The following is a 22,091-nucleotide window of genomic DNA, read 5'->3' on the forward strand; positions in this document are numbered from 1 at the left end:
GTCTATAGCCCAGGAAGGCAGCCTCGCAGATAGCTCTGAGGGACTGTTCCAAAGAGATAAGCAAGGAGCCAGGATATATAGGAGTTTTTGCTGAAAAAAGCAAAAACAAAAAACCATGCAGTTGAACATCAAAAGATTACTGCTAATCACAAAAAAACAGACCTCTCAAGTTAACGATTGTATGGGAAGATGTAGAGTCTGGGCGGATTGAAATTATTCCTTTGGTATGCATCTTCACTATCTAGGGCCAGTATCCCAGTTTTTCTCCATCCAGAATCCCCTTAGCGCGCACCGTTGAGATGGCTACAGTGGCTGATGGCTGGATGGCTGCAACATTCTTTGTTTACCGAAATGACAGGCACTATTTTTTTGTCCACATGTGACACTGGCATTTTTAGAGTCAGATTCATTATTTCATAGGCTGTCCCTCAGTTTGGGTGTGTCTGCATTTCCTCATGGTTATATTCAGGTGATGCATTTTTGGTAACTGCCATTGACATGGTGTGTTGTTCTCAGCATCAGAGCAGGTGGGTGACGTGTGCTGTCCATCCTGACATTGGGGATGCCAGCTTTGATCACTTGGCTAATGAGGTTTCTCAACTGTAAAGTTAACTATTTTTGCCTTTGTCATTACAAGTAATTTGTGGGAGATACTTTCAAACTATGTAAAATTCCTTTTCTTCATCCAACTTTCACCTACTAGTTTCAGCATCCATTGATTAATTCCTAACCCCATCAATCTTTCTCTACTTATTAGGGGGACATTCTAAGAGTTTTCCTTCCTCCTCTGTTTGTGTATTTGTATCCATATCCACTTGGGCTCATGGATTTCTTTTTCATTTGATGGGTTGTAATCCCATTATTTATTTTGATGATTACATTGTTCCGGATTTAGCTAGTGAGAGCCCTTTTCAAGCTGGGTACTGTTTTCATGAAACTTGTCCCCATATTTCTTTGAGCACCTTCTTTCTAGCACGCAAGATGCTTCATGCTCATCTTATACTTTCCAGTGAGCCCTAGAAACCATTTGTTTTTAATGAATGCACCAATACAATGCATTCCAAAACATAGTTTATTTTGTAGTACCATTTGGGGTTTATTTATGTTATCTGGGTTTGTTTACATGTTGTTGGGAGAGAAGACCTTGTGATTATCTCATGAGTGGCTTTCTTTTTATGATACATGGAGACTCTTTATAAATAGATAGTATAAATTTACCTTATAGATAATTTAAACTAAGTTAGAGGTTTAAGTACTACAACAACTGTTATCCTTTGAGCACTGATCATGTACCTGTAATTTTAATTCATATAGTGACCCTTGTTAGACATAAGGAAACTGAGCCTCAGAGAGGTTAATATACCGGTCAGAGTCACACAGCTAGTGAGTGATTGAGCCAGGGTTTCAATTCAGTTTGGTCTGACTTCAAAGCTCACTTTTTTGGATATGCTTTGTTACGCTATAATACATTTCCTTACTCTAAATGATAGAACTTGTACATGCTATTGGTGAATAACAAAAAGCTTGCTGTGGGTCAAGGTCTTTTCACCTGCTTCATAATTCTTTGTCGACATGAAAATCAAGTCTGCAGAATTAAAGTTTGTGGTTCACCACATTGTTCTCTCAAAGGAAAGTCTACTTGTTTTCATTAGAGAGTGATCTGGCTGTCCTAGTGTTTCTGTAAATACCCAACAATTCCCTAACCCTTTTATTTTCTTCCTATAGGAATTTGCTTGCTAGAAAACAAAATGCAAGACTTGACAAACAAAATGACTTGGGATGGAAGTTATTTGGAAAAGTACCACTCCGAGAGAATGCTCAGAAAGAGTCAAAGAAAATACAAAAGGTATACACGATACAAAAACACAGCAATGTGCGGCACAGCATGCATTTGTGAACCGTGCAGGAAGGACCATTACGGAGGCTTTGAGACTGGAAAGCTTTGCTTTCACTTGCATGCTAAGTACCTAAAATCTGAGTCTGTCTTCAGAATGTGGATGACTTTAACCTTTTTCACTTCTTATAGCTCGTATGCACACATAGGAAAGTGCAGTTGACAGAGCTGGGCTTTAGATATTTATAACTTGATGAAATTTAATCAGTTTTTTTTCAATAAGAGTTGCAAATGTGTTTACTATCTAATTTTTATTAATTGTGTTTGATGTTAAAGAATTCTCCCTCTCTGATCCCAGGGGTTTCTTGGGAAGGACTTAATCCTTCCAGTGCTTCCTTGGACCAGGAAACCTAGGGCCACTGTTACCCAGGCTGCAGTATGACCTCTTCCCCTCGCGGGCCGACGCTGCCCACATGTCTTGGGGGGAGAAGATGGGGTTCAGGGCCAGGCCAGGCGTGTGGAATCTCACCACCACTGGGCTACTTCACTCCCCACGGAGGGAGTGATGCTAGCTGCTGGAGGCATGCGCTCATCTTTACAGGGAGGGGGGCTCAAGCACAGACTCAGCCAGGCCGGGGGTGTCAGCGGCCTCGGCAGCCCTGATTGTTACCACTTGCATCTTCTGCTTGGCCCTGAGTCCCAGCCATCCTAACAGTGCGATGCTTGCCCGGTGCTGTGACACTGCCCCGCAGCAGCCTTACCCCCCAACCTCAGTTTTGTATTCACGGACAGTTGTTCAACAAACACTTCTAAGTGCCAGCACTGGAGTTAAGAGATGGCACTGCACCCAGGCTCCAGAGCACCCCTCTGGTGAGGGAGTGATTCCAGTGTGGGGAGCAGCACAGGTGCGTGGGCAGGGAGGCCGGGCCTGATGGGCGACGCGGCACGGAAGTCTGAGTTTAACGGTGTGACAGAGAATTACTAGTAATGGGGATCGTGTACTGAGTGATTACTACGTCCTGGCAATAAATGAGCCAGCACGTGGGTTTCTAGTTCATTTAAAACGTGCAACAACCTTATGAAGAAGGCACTGTTACTGTCTTCATTTTACCAAAGAAGCCCTGAGACCAGGCTGAGTGACTTGTGCGGCTAGTAAGCGGTGGAGCTGGAGTTCAGCGGAGTTCAGGCATTTGGGCTCCAGGACCCTCGCAGCTGCTGTGCCCCTGCAGGAAGGGAGGGGCAGGTGCTGGGCGGCTCGTGCAGCGTGAACCCAGGGAGCAGTGAGAGGGGCTGTCCATGGGGCCTGTGGGGTGGGATGTGATGCATGCGGAACCTGTCTCTAACCTGGAGGCTCTGGGGAGCCCCTGAAGGGTTTTACTCATGTAGGGAGTGAGGAGGTCCCCCTGGTGAGATTGTGGCTCTTGGACTAGTCCAGGTGAGAAACAGTGGGGTCTGGCTCAGTGCAGTGGTGGCAGTGGGGCTGCAGAGTATTGCGGCCCTCTGGGTATAAACATGTGAGGTCCAGGGCTGCAGTGTGTGAGCACGTGCTGGGGCTCTGGCTTGGACAGCAAGCTGGCTTTGCACATATTTCATTTTTTATGCCTCGTCAAATTAAAGGTGTTTTGAATGTTGTGTAGTGTTCCTTATAGCAGTTGTCTGGACCTAGGAAACTCACAAAGTAAATCAGTGTTGGAATTCATTTTTATAGACTGTTAGAGTTTGAATTTGAATCACTAATTGTGTAGGCTTGTTAAAATAGCATACAATTAAAATATGATGTGTTTGTATGCAGAGCTAAGCTATGCATTTCTTAGGAAACTCAGTAGCTGAGCTGTTATAAAATTCTTAAAGAAATCTATGGTTCTCAAAAAAGTAACCATTATGCTAAATAGAATTTCCCATGGAAATTCTTAATGTCACTTGCATCATGTTTGAATTTCTTTGTTATCTGTGTCGTACCGTTTTTTTTAAGGTGAACATGGATTATGTTCTTGGACTTAAAGGATTTTTGTGAACTGAAGTGACTAGGTCAGCTAATTATGTAGTAACACAGTACTGCAAAGAAGAGGGCCATCTGGCTCTAACCATCAATAATAAAGGATGTAATCGTACCTGCATGCGTCATACAATCCTGCCTCTGTCCTGTTTGCTCATGCTTTGTGTCTCTGGCCCTCTCATTTGTCACCCTGTCCCCTCCTCCCCCGAGCTGGCAAGGCCTGAGAGGGATCCAGAGCCGGGGACCTGCCCCTGGGAGGAACTCCTGGGCACCAGGCTCGAGCTGGCTGCTGTCACAGGTGTCGGCTCACACGGCCTCCCCTCCCCACTTTAGAGAGCCCATCACTGGGGTCCGAGTGTCCAGACTTGTGATCCCAAATGGTGACAATAACTCTAGCTAGAACTAAAGCATAATTGAGATATTTAGCAAACTCTAATTCCTTTTCCCTTTCTCTTTGGAAGTTTTTTATACTTGAGAGAGGTAGCATCACGTAGTGATTTAAAAGCATGGACTCTGGAGTCAGACGTATTGCGTTTGGATCCCAGCTCTGCTACACTTCGGCTGTGTGACTCTGGGCAGGTTCCTTAACCCTTCTGAGCCTCATTTTCCTGCTCTTTAACGTTAGGAGAATAACAGTACCTACCTCCGAGGTGGTGAGGATTAAATGAGTGACTACACATCATGTGCTGCCAGCAGTTATGAATGTCCCAAGTGCTAGAAAGTGTCTGCTGGTATCATTGTTCGTTTCCTGTGACTGAGAAATGGACCACAGTGTGAGGGGGTGAGCCTGTGCCCTCCATAGATCCCTTAGTTTGCTTGTTCAGCAAACCTTGCGCCATTTTGGGGCCAGGTCTTGTACTGGGCACTGGAGACACAAAAGCGGATGGGTGGACATGTCTCAAGGAGCCCGTGGTGAGCCGAGGGTTCAGGTACGAACACCAGCCAAGATCTTTGGACTTGAAGGCTCGGGTTTGATTTCCGGCGTCCCCTCTTCTTGTCCGCATGACCTTGGGCCAGTGACTTCTCTGGTTCCTCATCTGCAGAATGGGCCTGTTAATTTATAAATTAACAGATAATGTATGTGAAGTATTTTTGCCCAATGTTTAGCACAGTGTGTGGCCCAGAGTTAGTACTCGGGTGTGGCGGTCATGACTTTCTGTTAATAAATTGGTCCATTAAGTGGACTGGGTGCTGTATGTGGTTTGCCCAGGGTGCTCTGGGGCACAGCTGACTTCACTGTAACTGGGCCACATTCTCTTGGTTTGGGCCTTCTTTTTTGGTTGCCATTTTTAAGGAAATGATGCAATGCTATTGATACTTTCAGTTAACTTTTCAAATTTCATAAAAATTTTGAAATGCAAGTAATTTTCTGTCAGCTTGCATTATGATTTTTCCTAGGGGAAGCAAAAATGACCAAGAATAACTATGAGAATCACACTAAACCAGTGGTTCTCAAATTGTGGTCCCCAAGCTCACATCATCATCACCTGGGCATTTGTTAGAAACACAAGTTCTCAGGCCTCTCGCCCCAGACACACTGAAACAAACTCTGGGGCTGGGGCACAACAAGTTGTGTCTTAACAATGCTCCAGGCATTTGTTCTAACGCACACCAAAATTTAAGAACCACTGCCGTGTGAGAAGGGAATGCTGGCTATTAGGAGGAAAATAGCCGTCTTTGCCCACAGCGGGTTAAATAAAGGGCCCAGGTATGCCGTGTACACTTTCGGCCATTGCTGGTGGACTGGCGAAGCTCTTGAGAATAAAGCCGGGGAGAAGGTATTTGAAGATAGCTGCCTTCCGGTCTCCTGTCGTTGGGTGTGTATGGACCAGGGCTCTGGCCAGATTGGCGCGGGTGGCGGTGCTGTCTCAGAAGTACAGTCCTTTGTTTTGTGAATGAAGAGGAACCTTCTTTCTTGGATTCCATGGTCCTTTCACGTGTTCCACAAATTTGAGACACTGTGTGGATCAATCCTGGTTATTATAATGAAGGGCAAAGACTTATTCGGGCCCTGCCTTCACTGGAACTTACCAGGGGTCGGGGAAAGAAAGATTTGAACAAATAACTCTACAGATAATTGTAGCTGTGATAAATGTTGCGAAGGAAAAGTAGAGTGCAGCCGTCCTGAGACGCTCCTGTACCACTGAGCACGTTTCTCTGAGACTGGTTTTCAGGTGACCCCCAGGTGCTAGGTCCAGTGGTTGTTTCCCTCAGCCCGTGTCCACTTCTCTGCTGCTTGGGTGGCTTTCTAACTGTGGCTTCCAGGTCACCACACTCTTCCTCCTTTTTAAGTTTCCTTTGCTGGGTGCCCTCAGCTTTCCAGCCCTCTGAACATTAGGGTGCCTCTCGAGCGCTTCTTCATCTGTGGGCGCCTCTGGGAGATCTGCGCTGGACTCAGGCTGTAAATGTCATGCCTACGCCGACCACCAGCCAGGCCTTCACCCCTGAACTCCAGACGTAGGCAGCCAGCTGCCTACTGGACAGCTCCACCTGGACGTCTGATAGACATTTCGTGGCTAACAAGCACCGAGCTAAACACTGATTTTCTTTCTTTCTTTTCCTTTAAAAATTTATTTATTTATTTTTGGCTGCGTTGGGTCTTCGGTGCTGTGCACGGGCTTTCTCTGGTTGCGGTGAGCGGGGGCTACTCTTCGTTGTGGTGCGCGGGCTTCTCATTGCGGTGGCTTCTCCTGTTGCAGGGCACGGGCTCTAGGCACGAGGGCTTCAGCAGTTGCAGCACGCGGGCTCAGTAGTTGTGGCTCGCGGGCTGTAGAGCGCAGACTCGGTAGTTGTGGTGCACGGGCTTAGCTGCCCCACGGCATGTGGGATCTTCCCTGACCAGGGCTCGAACCTGTGTCCCCTGCATTGGCAGGCAGATTCTTAACCACTGCGCCCCCAGGGAAGTCCCGACTCTGATTTTCTTTTTCCACTCTGTCAGACCTGCTCCCTTTGCAGCTTTCCCCATGTTAGTGAATGGCAGCCTCAGCCTTCTTTTTCAGGCCTGAAACTTCAGAATTGCTCTTGACTTCTCTTTCTCATACCTCGCTTCCAGTCTGACAGGTGTTTTGTTTTTGTTTAGGCTCTGTGGGTGAATCTGATGTGCCGTAAGGTTTGAGAAGTAGTGACTTGCTGGGAAATTTTGAGCCTCTGCTCCAGTGAGTTCGTGTGGATGAAATCTTCTTAAAGAGGTGCTCCTGGTGTAGCCTTGGCAGGAGGTGGTTGTGGCTTTGTGGTCCGTTATTGGGAAGTGGGGAAGGGGTTCCTTTAGATAAATTAGTAATACTTCTCGGTTATACTCACGTGTAAAAGATGTATAAGATATTAACAAATTAAGAAAAAGGAAGCTGACTGTGATTTTCCCATCAGAAACCATGGAGGCCAGCAGGAAGTGATTTCAGTATTTTTAAAGTGCTGAAAGAAAAGAACTATCAACCCCAAATTCTGTATCCAGCAAAAATGCCCTTCAGGAATGAAATAAAGATCTTTTGAGATAAAGGAAAACTGAGAGAATTTGTTGCCAGCAGATCTAAAAAAAATTACTAAAGGAAGTTTTCCAGACAGTAGGGACATTATACGAGAAGGAAACTTGAAACATTAGGAAGGAAGAGGAACAGAAATGGTAAATGTCCACGTGAATACAGTAGACCATTGTTCTCTTAATGAGTTCTTTTAAATATGTTTGGTTTCAGCAAAAAGTATAATGTTGTATGGGGTTTTCGGCACATGTGGATGTAATACGTATTAGAAATAAAACACGAAGGTGGAGGGGATATGATGGAAAAGTTTCTACATTCCACTTGAAGTGCTAAAATATTGATACTAATTAGATTGTGAAAAATATACATTGTAAATCTCAGATCAACCACTAAACTACACATAGAGAGAGTGAAAAACACAGTACGTTAAAATAGAATTCTCAAAAGTTCCAAGAACTGAAATCAAGATAGGAAAGAGGAAATAGAAGAAGGAAAAATAGAAAACAAATAAGATGGTAGGCCCAAATTGAAAGATACCAATAATTTACCTTAATGTAAATTGTGTGAGCATACCAGTTGTGTGTCTGAATGCTCAGTCCTGCCAGATTGCTGTCTAAAAGAAATTCACTTCGGGCTTCCCTGGTGGCACAGTGGTTGAGAGTCCACCTGCCGATGCAGGGGACGCGGGTTCGTGCCCCGGTCCGGGAAGATCCCACATGCCACGGCGCGCCTGGGCCCTGAGCCATGGCCGCTGAGCCTGCACATCCGGAGCCTGTGCTCCACAATGGGAGAGGCCACAACAGTGAGAGGCCTGTGTACCGCAAAAAAAAAAAAAAGAAAAAGAAAAGAAATTCCCTTCAAATATAAAGTAGGCGGTTGAAATTAAAGGATGGAAAAAGATAACATCACCATGAAAACATTAGCCAAAATGAAGATTAGTATCAGAAAAAGTAGACTTCAGAGCAAAGAAAATTACCAGGGATAAGGTAAGGTAATTACCAGTGAAGACATAATGCTATTAAATGAGTGTGTACCTAATAAAAGACCTGCAAAAATACATGGTACAAAACCCAACAGATCTGAAACAGGTAGACAAATCCATAGTTACAACTGAAGTGTCAGCACCCCCTTTGTAATTGATAGAACTATTGACAGAATTAGACAGGACATAGAAGAACCTACCGTCAGCGAGCCAGGCTACGGACATTTAGAGAACGCTCCACCCTCCAACAAGAGCACAACACACATTCTTTTCAAGCACACGTGGATGGCCACCAAGATAGACCGTAACCTGCATTATAAAAGAAACTGAATCGGAAAGGATTAAAATTACACAAAATACGTTCTCTAACCACAATGAAATTACACTAAAACAGTGATAGAAGGATAACAAGAACATCTCCCCAAACTTGGAAATTAAACAAGCAACATGCTTCTGAATATGTTTTGGAACAATAACGATGTCACAAGGAAAATGAGAAAATATTTTGAACTGAACAGAAACACAGTCTATCAAAATTTGTGGGGTGCAGTGCTTAGAAGGAAATTTATAGCATTAAACCAGTCAGATTAGAAAAGAAAAACGTTCTCCAATCTAATTTTCTACCTTAAGAAACTGTAAAAGGAGCAAATAAACCCAAAGCAAGCACAAGGAAGAAAATAATACACATAAGAACAGAAATCACTGAAATTGAAAGCAGAAAAATTAATAGTCAGTGAAACCAAAAGCTGGTTCTTGGAAATTATCAACAAAATCAAATGCTAACAAAACTGACAAAAAGAGAGGAGATCCAAATTATCAGTAAGAAGAATGAAAAAAGGAGATACTACTATAGACCCTGAAGAAATTAAAAGGATAGTAAGAGAATGTTATGAATAACTCTTATGTACGTAAGTTTGATAACTTAGATGAAATGGTCCATTTCCTTGAAAATCACAAATCACCAAAACTCACCCAGGATGCAATATATAACCCAAGTTGTCCTGTAATTATTAATGAAATGGAAATTTTAGTTAAAAGCCTCCCGCAAAAGATATCTCCAAGCCCAGAGGGGGTTTCATTGATGAGTTCTCCTGCATATTTGAAGAAAAATAACACCGATTTTCGAAGAGGAAGGACTGACTCATAATATGAAGCCAGTATTACCCTGATAGCAAAACCAGACAAGGACAGTACAAAAGAAGCACATCGGAGGCCAGTATCCCTTATGAAGACACACGGAGTCCTCAACACGTTATCAGCAAATTGAATTCAGCAATACATTGAAATGTGGCATTTATCCAGGAGTGCAAAGCTGGTTTATTATTTGAAAATCAATCAGTGTAATCCACTGTTTTAACAATCTTGGGCAGGTCTCACGGGTATTCTCTGACTGTAGGAATCCAGTCTCAAAAGGTTACGTATGTGCTGTATGATTTCATTTGTGTGATATGCTTGAAGAGATAAAGCTGCAGTGCCAGGAGTGGGTACTAAGGGAGCGCATGGACAAGGTTTTGGGGAGGATGGAACTGTCCTGTATCTTGACTGTGATGTCTATAAGACAGCGTGTTTTAATAGTCACAGAACTTACACACCAAAAAGCTAACTACATGTTAATTTAAAGAATAAAACTAACATGAATGAATGAATCAATCAAGCAGTTAGGGTACTTTTGACCCAGCATTTCCACTTCTAGGAATTTATCTTACAGATGAGTTACTGCGTAGGTAAACTGATGGTTTTATAAGGGTATTGATTGCAAAAGATTGGAAGATTACAAAAAAGATTGATTAGAAAAGACCAGAAGCCATCTAAATGCCTGGTAGTAGGGAATTGGTTAAATTCCTAAATGCAATACACTGCATACTGTAAAAAAGCAAGCTGAATAGCCATCAGTGTGCTCTGTATGCATGAGATACACGCATACGCTCGTAAGCGCGGATACTGTATCAGGAAGGCCCCTTAGGAAACTGATAATAATAGCATTGCTTTGGAGAGGCGAATGAACTGGGGGAGGAGGGAGACCGACTTTCACTGTTGACCCTTTTATACCTCGTGGATTTTATTTTGTGTGCACGTCTACTCTAAAAACAGTTTTTAAAAAGTATGCAGAATGGCAGACGACCAAGTGTTAAGGAATCTGGGCAAAGGACCACCAGACGAAACAAGAGCCTAATGGATACCCCAAACTACAGCTCACAAATTCCCATGTAGCTCGTAGAGGCACACTACCGATTTGACACTGAGCTTCCTAGCAGTAGGGCAAAGAGGGCAACTTTACCCAGTGAGTGGTGATCCAGAGTAGAAAGCTCAGCCTGTTCTGGAAAGTTTGGCTTGTCCAGGTGGTAGGTGGCACGCGTGTACAGGACCAGGACCTTGCGGGTGAGGGTGAGTCTATCAGGAAATCGCCTCATAAAATGTCTAATTGCTATTAATTTTGGATTTTAGAGAGGCAGCAAGTTAATTACATATCAAATTTCTACATGATGCCTTTCTGGAAGAGAAAAGGGAGAGAGAAGAAAGGGAAATGGCAGCGTGGTCATTTAATTTGAACTTCGGTTTTATTCTATGGGTAGATTGTCTCCGACTGTTGTCGTGGCAACAGTTACTTGATCTGAGGAGTTATAACTCTCTTACCTCAGATGCCTTAATAATATAAACTGAAATTCTAGTGCATAGCGCTTCTTAAGGTTTTGCTTGTTTTTCCTAATGTGGACACTTCCCCGTCAGTCTGAGAGGGCAGCATTCAGAGCACACTTTCAGTCTTACCGCAGTGGCTCCCAGGAAGAGACAGGAGTTCAGAGAACAGGAAATGGACAGACCTTTACTGGGACCACTAACAGTGCTGGGGTCAGAGGGGTCTCAGGCTTGGGAAGGCAGGGGGCCTGGGAAGGACTCTAACTTTGGGATCACAGAGCCCCTTGTCTGTGTCCTGATTCTGTCACTCATAGTCAGCTGTGTGACTTTAGGCCGCCGACTTGACTTTGCCTGTCTGACCTTTGGTCTCCTCCTCTGCAAAGATAATGCCCATCTTGCCTGTGCTCATGAAGGTTCAGTAGGATGAAGTGTGGGTGTTCCTGGAGCAGTGGTTGGTGTCCAGTGGGAGCTCGGTAAAGGTCAGTGGTTTCTCTCGTTCTGGTCTTACATCATGGCTACATCTTTACTCCTCTGAGTGGATAAAAACAAAAACTTTGCTGTTGCTCAGGCATGTTCAGTGTGTTTGGGAACTCGCAGTTGCCAAAATCAGTCTTGGATTCCATCTGAAATGGCTTAAAAATTGTTTTTTTTTTCAAATTATAAAAAATAGCTCATGAAAAAATACCTGTAAAATACCCAAAGGATAGAGGTGGGCAGAATCAAACGGGAAAGCCCTCTTCACCCGAGACTCCACAGCCCCTTCCTGGTTGTAGTCTCTGGCCGTTTAGTGCCCACCCGCCCAGGCCTTTCTCTGAGCCAGATTACGTTTGTGTACGTTTCACTCACATGCATACGTTTGTGAGAGAGTTGCGCAGCTTCTCTCTGGTGTGTACACGATCGGTTCTCAGGAGACCTGCCCAGCACTGACCTTGAAGGTGCTGTGGCCGGGGCTATTCAGAAGCGACCGTCCGTGTTCTGAATCCACTTTCTGACCGACTCTGGGCTCAGGCGATAGTGTCTGCAGTTGGGTGGCCTGTTGCATAAGCTGAACCAGAAAAGCACGTTTCCTGGAAGTAGCTGAATCGAGGCAGCTTCCTAGGAAGGCCTGGGGAGGTGGCCCTTGGGAGCTTTCAGATGCTTTTGCCCTTCCCCGAGCAATTTTAATGTGTTGATATGAAAATACTGACAGCCAAAGAAAACTGCTTTTTTTCACATTGATCTAATTCCCGATGGAAGGTTGAGATTTTAAAGTATTAGATAATCTCTAAACACTGTTGGATCAGCAGGGGAGACGCTTCTTGGGTCTTTTCCAGGCCCGGCTGGCTTGTCTTGGGCTGTGGTGCGTGGTGCAGGGCCCGGAGCACAGCTGGCCTTCCTGAGGAGGCGTCATCGGCAAGCGCCTGCGTAGACTTGGAGAAACCTCAGATTTGAGAAGAGCAAGGCTGTTAACCTTGCTTTCCTTCGAGTTAAGTTTCCCCTGAACTCCCCTTTAAGTTGCTTGTCTAAGTTGGACTCAGAATATTACTTAACATCTTGTCAGCGTGTGGAAGCACTTTGGGTGGAGTCTTCTCTTTGGTGCTGGAAACTCCGTGATATCCCTAATTAATAGGCAAGTGGTGCATTTGTTCCTTGATCTTATGCCTGTGTCTGGTAGTTAACAAGGCCTTAGGGCCACAAAGGGGACACTATTTTGGGATCCTAGTTCAGAGGCAGTGCATCAGGGGAGTTGATAGGAAGAGGCCCTGGAGCCAGACTGCCTGGGTTTAAATCCCACCCTGCATCTGACCAGCTGTTTACTTAACTGGGGAAGTTACTCAGAGCCTTAGTTGCTGCATCTAGGGAGAAGAGGGGGGTAGGGGGGATGATGGTGATAGTACCTATATTCGTTTCCTGTTGCTCCTGTAATAAATTACCACCAACTTGGTGGCTTAAAACAATTCAGATTTATTCTCCTATAGTTTGGGGGTCAGAAGTATGAAATGAGTCTTCCAGATTAAAATCAAAGTGTTGGGCAGGGCTGGGCTTTTTAGGAGCTCCAGGAGAGAATCTGTTCTTTCCTTTCCAGATTCTATAAGCTGCTGGCGTTCCTTGGCTTGTGGCCAAGGAATTTCTGTTCCCATCAACACACTGCCTTCCCCTTCTGTAGTCACATCTCCCTCTGCTTCCATCTTTTTTTTTTTTAAATAAATTTATTTATTTATTTTTGGCTCTGCTGGGTCATTGTTGCTGCTCATGGGCTTCCTTGAGTTGCGGTGAGCGGGGGCTGCTCTTCGTTGCGGCGCACAGGCTTCTCGTCATGGTGGCTTCTCTTGTTGCGGAGCACGGGCTCTAGGTGCGTGGGCTTCAGTAGTTGCGGCTCGCGGGCTCTAGAGCACAGGCTCAGTAGTTGTGGTGCACGGGCTTAGTTGCTCCGCGGCATGTGGGATCTTCCCGGATCAGGGCTCGAACCCGTGTCCCCTGCATTGGCAGGCGGATTCTTAACCACTGCTCCACCAGGGAAGTCCCTGCTTCCATCTTTTAAGGACACTTGTGGTTATTTTGGGCTCACCCAGATAATCGACGATAATCTCCCCATCTCAAGGTCCATAACGTTAATCCCATCTGCAAAGTCCCTTGTGCCATGTAAGGTAACAGTCACAGGTCCCAGGGATTAAGACATGGGCATGTTTGGGGGCCGTCACTCAGCCTAGCACAGTACATACCTCATGGGATTGTTAGGGTTGAATGAGACTCATCGGGTCCTAGCTCAGATGCTCCCTCCTAGGTGGTGTCTTCTAAGAAGTTTTCCCTGACCACCCTGTCTGAAGAACCACCCACTGTCGCCCCATCCGTTGTCACTGTGTCACAGAACTCTCAGGTATTTTCTGCACAGCCCATGAAACCTAGTACCAGACCTTGTTTGGTTCTCACTTTATCTCCAGGGCCCAGAATAGTAAGTACCTAGCTTTAGTGAATGGTTAATACAGGTTTGTTAAGTGGATGAAAGTCAAAATTTCAAAACATTCCACTTTGTAGACTTTCTTCTTATCTCTATGACAACAGAGACATTTCCCCATATCATTAAATATTCTTCCATGATCTCGTTTTTACTAAGTAATGGCCTTTGTGTAGCTGTATCATGGTTCACTTAACCAGTCTCCCAGGTTGAAGTCGTTCCTTCAGTGACCTTTTTTTTTTTAATAGATTTATTTTATTTATGTATTTATTTGGCTGTGTTGGGTCTTCATTTCTGTGCGAGGGCTTTCTCTAGTTGCGGCGAGCGGGGTCCACTCTTCATCGCGGTGCGCGGGCCTCTCACTGTCACGGCCTCTCTTGTTGTAGAGCACAGGCTCCAGATGCGCAGGCTCAGTAGTTGTGGCTTACGGGCCCAGTTGCTCCACGGCATGTGGGATCTTCCCAGACCAGGGCTCGAACCTGTGTCCCCTGCATTGGCAGGCAGATTCTCAACCACTGCGCCACCAGGGAAGCCCTTCAGTGACCTCTTGATCCTGTGAAACCTGGTGGTCTAGCAAGGTTGGGTTTGTCAGCTTGTCTCTTAGGATGCTGCATCAAACAAATCACCCAGTCTTACCTCCTTGATCTCAAAGGATAGAGACAACAATGTTGTAGGTTAATCAAATAAGCAAGTAAATCCAGTGTGCTGGTGGAGATACAGGAAGCAGGGGGATGAGTGCTGGTTAACTGAAAAACTTCAGGAGGAAGAATTCTTTTCAGGTGGATTAAGATAGAAGTCACATCTAATGCCAGATTGAGATAGAGAAAAAGCCTCTGTTAACGTCTTATTTTTGCTTTAAGTTTCAAAATTTAGTAAAAGTCAACCTGTCATCACATGGTATAATAGTTAAACCTTTATGAATGGTACCCAGTTCCGAAATATGGGATGGAAACTGTTGTTAAAGTAACCTGCAGGTTACAGCTTGTCAGAGGAGATAAGCTGTGTGCTTTGGAAGCACATCTTAATGTGTATTTAACACATGCTTAATGCGTCTGTCTCATATTTACTTTTAGTGAGCCTGTGGGCCCCGGTTGGCTGATGTCTACAGTATACATAGCACTACGTGTTGGTAAGAGGCGTGGAGGGGCTGAGAACCCACGCCTCGCTGTGAGAAGGACGCCAGCTCTCTTCCAGTTGCAGGAATTATTTCTGGAAAGTCACCAGTAACTCCTCAGGCCGGGTCAGCTGCCTCCTGGGGCTCCTGGAGCCCTCAGATTTCTCTCAGTCATAGGACCGAGCACCCGTATAGTGTGGTAATTGTCTGTTTGCTGGTCTGTGAGGGACTTGAGGGCAGGGACCTTGTTCATCTTTATTCATAAGGCCAAGCACCATAAGTGCTTATTGGATGGGTGCAATGAAGGATGGAACAGTGATGCTGAGCGTCTCCTCTGTGCCGTGTACTTTGTTAGCAATCAGCGCGGAGAAGACTACAGTAAGGCCCCGCCCTCAGAGGTTTCACAGTCTCTTGAGGGAAATAAATATTAATCAGAGAGTCATGTAATTACAAGTTGTGATTAAGTGCTATGAGAAAACAGAACCTGATGCTAGGAGAGAGAGGAACCAGGGCCTTGCTGTAGTTTACATGGTAGGGCAGGAAGTGTTTCTGTGGGGATGTGTATTTAAGATGAGATCTAAAGGATTGGTCATCAGCCTTCTTACTGGTTTATTCCCCTTGTGAAGAAAAATTTCAAACCTGGAGAAGGGTTCAAGGAATAATTTAATGATGAACAGCCATATATGCTCCACTTAGATTGAACAGTTGTTGACATTTTTCCATATTCACTTATTGTGCCTCTTTCTAGTTTTAAAAAATGGAATCATTTGAAAGTAAGCTGCAGATATCATGACATCTTATCCATAAATACATCAGCATTCATTCAGCTCTCTACACAACCATGAAGGTGTTATCAGGCTTAAGAAAATTATCAGTTAATTTCCATAACAGCATCTTACCATGACCATGTTCAGACCATGTTCAGACCATGTTCGTGACCAGATCATGTTCTGCTTTCTCTAGTTACACCAAACTGTTCTTTATGAACCAGCCTCCAATCAGGTTTGTGTGTTGCCTTTAGTTATTTGTCACTTTATTCTCTTAATAGAAAACAGTTACTCTACCATTCTTTCATGACATTTACCTTTTTTTTTTTTGAATGATCATGTTAGTTAAAGGTTCATTTAACACATTGAGGAGAAGCATTAAATCAGTTAAATGAACCAGTAAGATGGTAAAGTTGATTCCAAAGGCATTTGAGGAACTAGATATTTATAGACATAAAACCAAAAAAGTTAGAATAAGGTTGCTACATTAGATTTAAGAAAACATCATCTTCAGAGTTATCTATTCTATTGGACATAAATCCACAAGTTAATATGTCACTTCACAGTGTCTGAGCTCTAATAGAGTAGTAAGTAGCACAGGCACATTCTCCTAGAGAATTAAATAAACCTCAGGCAGGCATATTAAAAACGCACAGGTATAAATGGAAAAGGCACCTCTCCTCCATGCTTTTGTCTTATTTCCAAATTTTGAATAATTTTTTATAACAAGGCTTTCCCTAATCATTCCAGCCAGAATCAGCCTCTCCAGTTTTATCCTATTACTTTTAAAAAATGGCTTTATTGTGGTATAATTTTTATACCATAGAATTCACTCATTGTACATGTTCATGACTTTTAATAAACTTATGCCGCTATGCAACTGTCACAGCAATCCGGTTTTAGAATATTTTCACCCCTCGACAAAGTCCCCTCACGCCTGTTTGCAGTGGATCTCCGCTTCTGCCTCCAGCTCCAAGCAAACGTCAATTTGCTTTCTCTCTAGAGAAAGAAATTTCATATAAATGGATTCATGCACATTACCTTTTGTCTGGCATCTTTTCACTAAGCACAATGTCCCTGAGGCTCACCCGTGTGGTGTCCATGTGGTAGCATGTATCAGTGCCCTTTTCATTGTTGCGTCAGTGCTGTTTATCCATTCCTCACTTAATGGGTTTTTGGAATTTTTTTTTTGGTGTTGGGCTCTTATGAATAATGCTGCTGTGAACATTTGCAGGCAAGTCTTTTTGTGGATGTATTTTTTATTTCTCTTGGGTAGGTTCCTAGGAGTGTGGTAGGTGTATATTGAACTACGTAAGAGACTGTCAGATTGTTTTCAAAAATGGCTGCAACTACTAGTGACTTATGAAAATTCCAGATTCTCCACATTCTCGCCATCACTTGTCATTGTCTGTCTTCTCGATTATAGCTTGATGGACATTGTAGGCTCCTTCTGAGTGAAGAAGTTTCTGGTGGCAACTTGGTAATGCTATCATCCAGAAAATCAGCTGTGGAAAGCGTGGTACCATGGTCTGAGGACTTGTGAGTTCCCTTCCGGAAGGAGAGTCTGTGTTGTCTCAAGCCCAGTTTGTTCAGCACTTGGACATTGGACCCATGGGCTGACCAGAAATAATTTTGACCTTATGCAGATTTTAAAGACTTAAAACATTGAGGTATGCGCTCCAAACAGTGGAATGCTGCCATCCGAAGTGTACTCTTAAGTTAGTTTTGTTGAATGTTTATCAAGATACTTCTGGCACCTCCCCTGGGGATATGTTCTGCCCCGTCCCAGTCAGCCCCCGAGAAGCAGTCACTAGGCAGATTTCCATCATTAGGTGTTTCTGTGTGCACCCTGACGCTTTGATTGAACTGATCTTACTGTGGAAAACATTTGACCCGCAGTAGCGTATAAAGAAGAGAATAAAATGGCTCATTATCACTCCACTACCCAGAGGTTACTAGTGTTACTATTTTTATGTAGTGCCTTCCGGTAATGTACTTGTGTCATTTTTTTAGAAAATCTCACAAAGCAGAGCTCTGGCGTACGTTGTTTGGCGTGTCACCGCTTCCTTTTTGGAGTGTACGTTTTCCAGCGTGATATTTGTGTGCTGAGGACGCAGCCTAACTCGCTTAGCGCGAGCATTTAGGCCCGGTTTGTATCGCGGGCGGACATCCCGCGTCTGGACTCCCCGCCTGCGTGGGCACGTCCGGTGTCTGGAGGGCGCCGCGCGACCTTCCCTACCTGGGCGGCCAGAGGACGAACCCCTTGGGACTTCGGGGGCCCGGGTCCTCCCCCAGCCCCGCCCGGCGCCCAGGGTCCTGGCGAGCCAGGCCTGACGCGCCGAAACCGAGCCGCGGATCGGCTGCGCGGCATCTGCGCGCGATTGAGCGGCCTGCCGCCCCCGCCCGGCCGCCGGAGCCGCCGCCCGAGGTCCCGCCGCGGAGCCCCGCTTGCTCGCTCGTTCGCCCGCTCACTCGGGCATGGAGCCGCCGGCCGCGCGCCTCTGAGCCCCGCGGCGTTCATGGTGAGTGGGGCCGGGGCCCCGCCCGCGCCCCTCCGGGGGTCTGCCTGTCCGTCACCGGCCGGAGGCCCCAGCGTGGGTGCGCCCGTGTGCGTGTGTGTGTGTGTGTTACACGCATCTGTTCCAACGAGCTGAAGCTTGCATGTGGCTGCGGTGATGCGCCTTCCTCCCCCTGCCATTCTTTGTCTGTGATTCCATGTAATTTCCTCACAGGGTTGAGTTTTAATGGGTACAGTGGGGGACCGTAGGAGAGAGAGCCAGCGCGTCCTAATTCTTACCACCCAGAGGGGGATCGCACCCTGTGTTCAGACTGAGGTCAGTCCAGGCCAGGCACCCCTCTTAGAGGCCTGAATGGCATTCATTGCTCATGATCCTGGGGGCAAGAAGCCTTTGTACGGAGCTCAGGCTGTACCCCGTTTGCTCAGGGTCCGAGTAAGGTGGTCAGATCGTAGCAGTAACCAAGCTTGTTAAAACCCACAGTTCAGTTTTAACACATTTCATTCACCAGTCCACAGGTGAACTTATGTGTTCTACATGTTTTGTAAGTAACATGACAATTAGAAAGGCCCGCTGAGAGTTGCTGTCCCAAATGCCAACATTTCTGGTAACCTAGAGGATGCTTTCTGGGAAGAAGACTGTGGGTGAGGAGAGAAAAGAGTTGAAGTCTGAGGAGCCCTTCAGAGGATTCCGGAGGGTCCTTCTTACTGTGAGGTCAGCCTCATTGGTCACCAGTACTGTCGTTTTGGAAGTCCCAGCATTTGTAAGACCTGTTCAGGCCACTCTTAACCACCAAAAATGGCAAAATAGAACAGATCTTGTCCCAGATTGTGAGACAACACCCCTCTCCCCCCAAAAGTTGCTTGTTATAAATGGCAAAGTGTGACGCCAGCTGCAGTGTTCTGGGCTCTTTACTTTCATCTACTCTTCACAACCTTATTAAGCACCGCTCTTAGCGGGAAGTGTTGTGAAAAGTAATTTTGCAGCAAAATAATGACAGTAATACTCCCTGTCATTTTGAGGCACCTGCTATGGCCATGTGTCTTTCGTTAATTCATTCTCATTTAGGTGGGGAAGCAGGCTTGGAGGGGTGAAGGAACATGCCCAAGGTCACGCTGCCGTTGGTGATGATCTGGAGGTGATGGTTCAGACCCAGGCCTGCCGCCAACTCACAGTGCTTCCCCCGCAGGTCCTCAGCCGGTGCCCACAGGGTTGCCGTACTCTCTGTCCCTCACGCTGGTTTCACGTCAGTCTGTTAATGGTGCCACGTGGTCACCTGCTATGCTTTATTCCAGACGTACCTCTAAAACCCCCTGGTTATTTTAAAAGGCTAATCTTTTTTTTTTTTTTTTTTTTTTTTGCGGTTCTCGGGCCTCTCACTGTTGTGGCCTCTCCCGTTGCGGAGCACAGGCTCCGGACGCGTAGGCTCAGCGGCCATGGCTCACGGGCCCAGCCGCTCCGCGGCATGTGGGATTCTCCCGGACCGGGGCACGAACCCGCGCCCCCTGCATCGGCAGGCGGACTCTCAACCACTGCGCCACCGGGGAAGCCCTAAAAGGCTAATCTTGATGCTGTAACCAGTTGAATCCAAGGCTTACGCACAGGTTTTAACTGATGAGCCTCTCTCCTTGTAGCTAACATAGATTTCCAGGAAGCCAGGGGGCTTCTGTTACCACGTTTGGGCGTAATTGGCTGTCTTTTACAGCACTCTTCCAGTTCTGTGAGTAGCAGTGACACCCCTCTTGTCATCCTACCAGGAGCGCTTTGTTTTCACTGTTTGAGGATCTTGATCTTCTCCTCTTACACAAATGTCTGTCGAGGTAGACATTTTTTTCTCTTCTTCTTCAACTGGCCGATTATAACTTTATTTAGGAGTCTAATGCCCCATCCTTATCTCCAGCACTGTTCAGAGCATGCACATGATGTAGGCCTTGCCATTGGATGTATCTAATGGGCTCATCACACCTCACACTGTTTACTTTCTGGCTCTACCCCAGTCTAGCTCTTCCTTTCTCTCTCTCGCTTGGTCTTGGCTTGTCCCGTCAGCCCTGGGAAGCTTGTTGTTGAGACCATGAAGTCTAGAACAGAACTTGGACTCGGCGTCATTCCCCACGTAAAGCGTTCATGCTCACTCACAGAGAAGCCTGTTTGCCGTCATCTCCTGGCTGCTGCTTGTGCTGTCGGGATGCCCCTCCTTCACGGCTTCCAGCCCAGCTCTCCCGTGTCCTTTGTCCATTGAGATGGCACCCTTTATGAGCTGTTTTCTTTGATTCTCTCCAGCCATAGGTGTCCTGTCCTTAGGGCTCCCACATTTTTTATCGTCTGCTCTGGTTTCATAGCCTCTGCTGGCATCGTACTGCCCCTGCTAGAGTGAGTGAGCCCTTCAAGGTGGGGTCTGCAGGTCTGCTAAAGTGCCAGGCCCCTTCACAAATGAGCTCCTGGCCCCTGTGTGGAGTTGAGGCTCTGCTCAGCTGCCCTGGTGTACTGCTTTTTTCCTGAAGCTTTGCTGCATTATCAGACCACAGCCGCACTTAGCCCCCAGTTGGGTGCAGTAGGCTTTGTTTGCTGCTGCCTCTCTGGTGTTGGTCTTACCTTCCCAGCAGGATACAAGGCACACCACTCTGGGCAGGGACTGTGACCTCTTCTAAATTGGTGACTTGTAAACTTTTTATTCTGACACAACACCCCACCCCCATCCCCAGGTTAGAAAATTTAGGTTGAGACTCATTTCTCTCAAGAAGGCATAGCTATAAGGAGGTATAGAACTGAAACAAACTGTCCTTACTATGTGCACTCTGTATTTTTGTGTTGTTTGATTTAAAAAACATACTGTCGTGACCAGTAAAACTGATTTGCCGCTAGAATTTGCAGAGCCCTATTCTAAATCGCCTCTAGGGTTTTGCAGCGTGTTGGAATCTGTAGTGGTTCCTTGAATGGTTTATTCTGCTTAGCCTGCAGGACTTCTGATGAGCACAGCAATGAATGGTATTGTTACTTGGTTTAAACCAAGAGACTTCAGCTTGATCCCATAAGGGCCCCAAGAGGAGCAGAAACTTTGGAAGGATGAGTTGCACCGGGGCTGGGCCGACCCCACCATTTGCCTGGCACACAGAAAGGGCTCATACTTCATGGGCAGCCGTTGAATGTTTGTCTCGTGATCTCATCATCACAGGAGTCTTCACAGTTGCTACCGTTTTATAGCCGAGAGAGTAGCAAGATGATTTGCCCCAGATCAGAGCCAGGACTTAGATTTAGAACTCAGTCTTTTCGCTTCCAAAGCCCTAGCTCTTGCCGTATCACATGCTGACCTCGGTGTGGATAACTCACAGCTGAAAGTTGTCTGCCCTGAGAGTGAATCGTCCCCTTTCTTGTTCCTGAAGTTGCTTTGTCTGGCTTGGAAGATGAGCTTACTGTCGACCCCTCTAGGTAGCAGTGTGAGAACTACATTTGGAGTAGGATCTGTTAACAATTTCCAGAGCCATTCGTATTCTGAAATGCCATTTAGAATTTTGAAAAGGCTTTCCCTGGGATTTCAAGTATGGACAGGCCAGGCCTCCTTTTTTTTTAAATCATGCAGGGCTCTATGTGGTTAAATCATAAGTATTTGCCTTGCATCTGCACTTAATTCACTATTACAGGTTTGTGTCATAGTTGAAAGCTTCATTTAGACTGAATATAAATGATTAAACTGGATCATGCATTCTAGCGAGTGGCAGTCTGCGGTGAGCAGTGCAGGGGCAGAGCCAGGGTGCTTGCCTCTGGTCCAGCTCCTCCAGCCCCAGCCCGGCCTCCACCTTATGGCAGCTCCTGTCTCGGGGTTGTGGGGAGCTAGTGTGA

The 22,091-nt window shown here is 45.8% G+C and overlaps 1 protein-coding gene across 1 annotated transcript in view; it reads left to right on the top strand.

Annotated features, from left to right (window-relative positions):
* TBC1D14 (TBC1 domain family member 14) overlaps positions 1 to 22,091 on the top strand; it is a 90,118-nt gene that overhangs the window by 33,911 nt on the left and 34,116 nt on the right. Inside the window, exon 2 of the mRNA XM_065877430.1 lies at positions 1,726 to 1,846. Coding sequence (XP_065733502.1) covers positions 1,726 to 1,846 — 121 coding nt within the window. The remainder of the gene's footprint in view (positions 1 to 1,725; positions 1,847 to 22,091) is intronic.

This window comes from Phocoena phocoena, chromosome 5 (assembly GCF_963924675.1).
Source record: "Phocoena phocoena chromosome 5, mPhoPho1.1, whole genome shotgun sequence".
NCBI classification, from domain to species: Eukaryota; Metazoa; Chordata; class Mammalia; order Artiodactyla; family Phocoenidae; genus Phocoena; species Phocoena phocoena.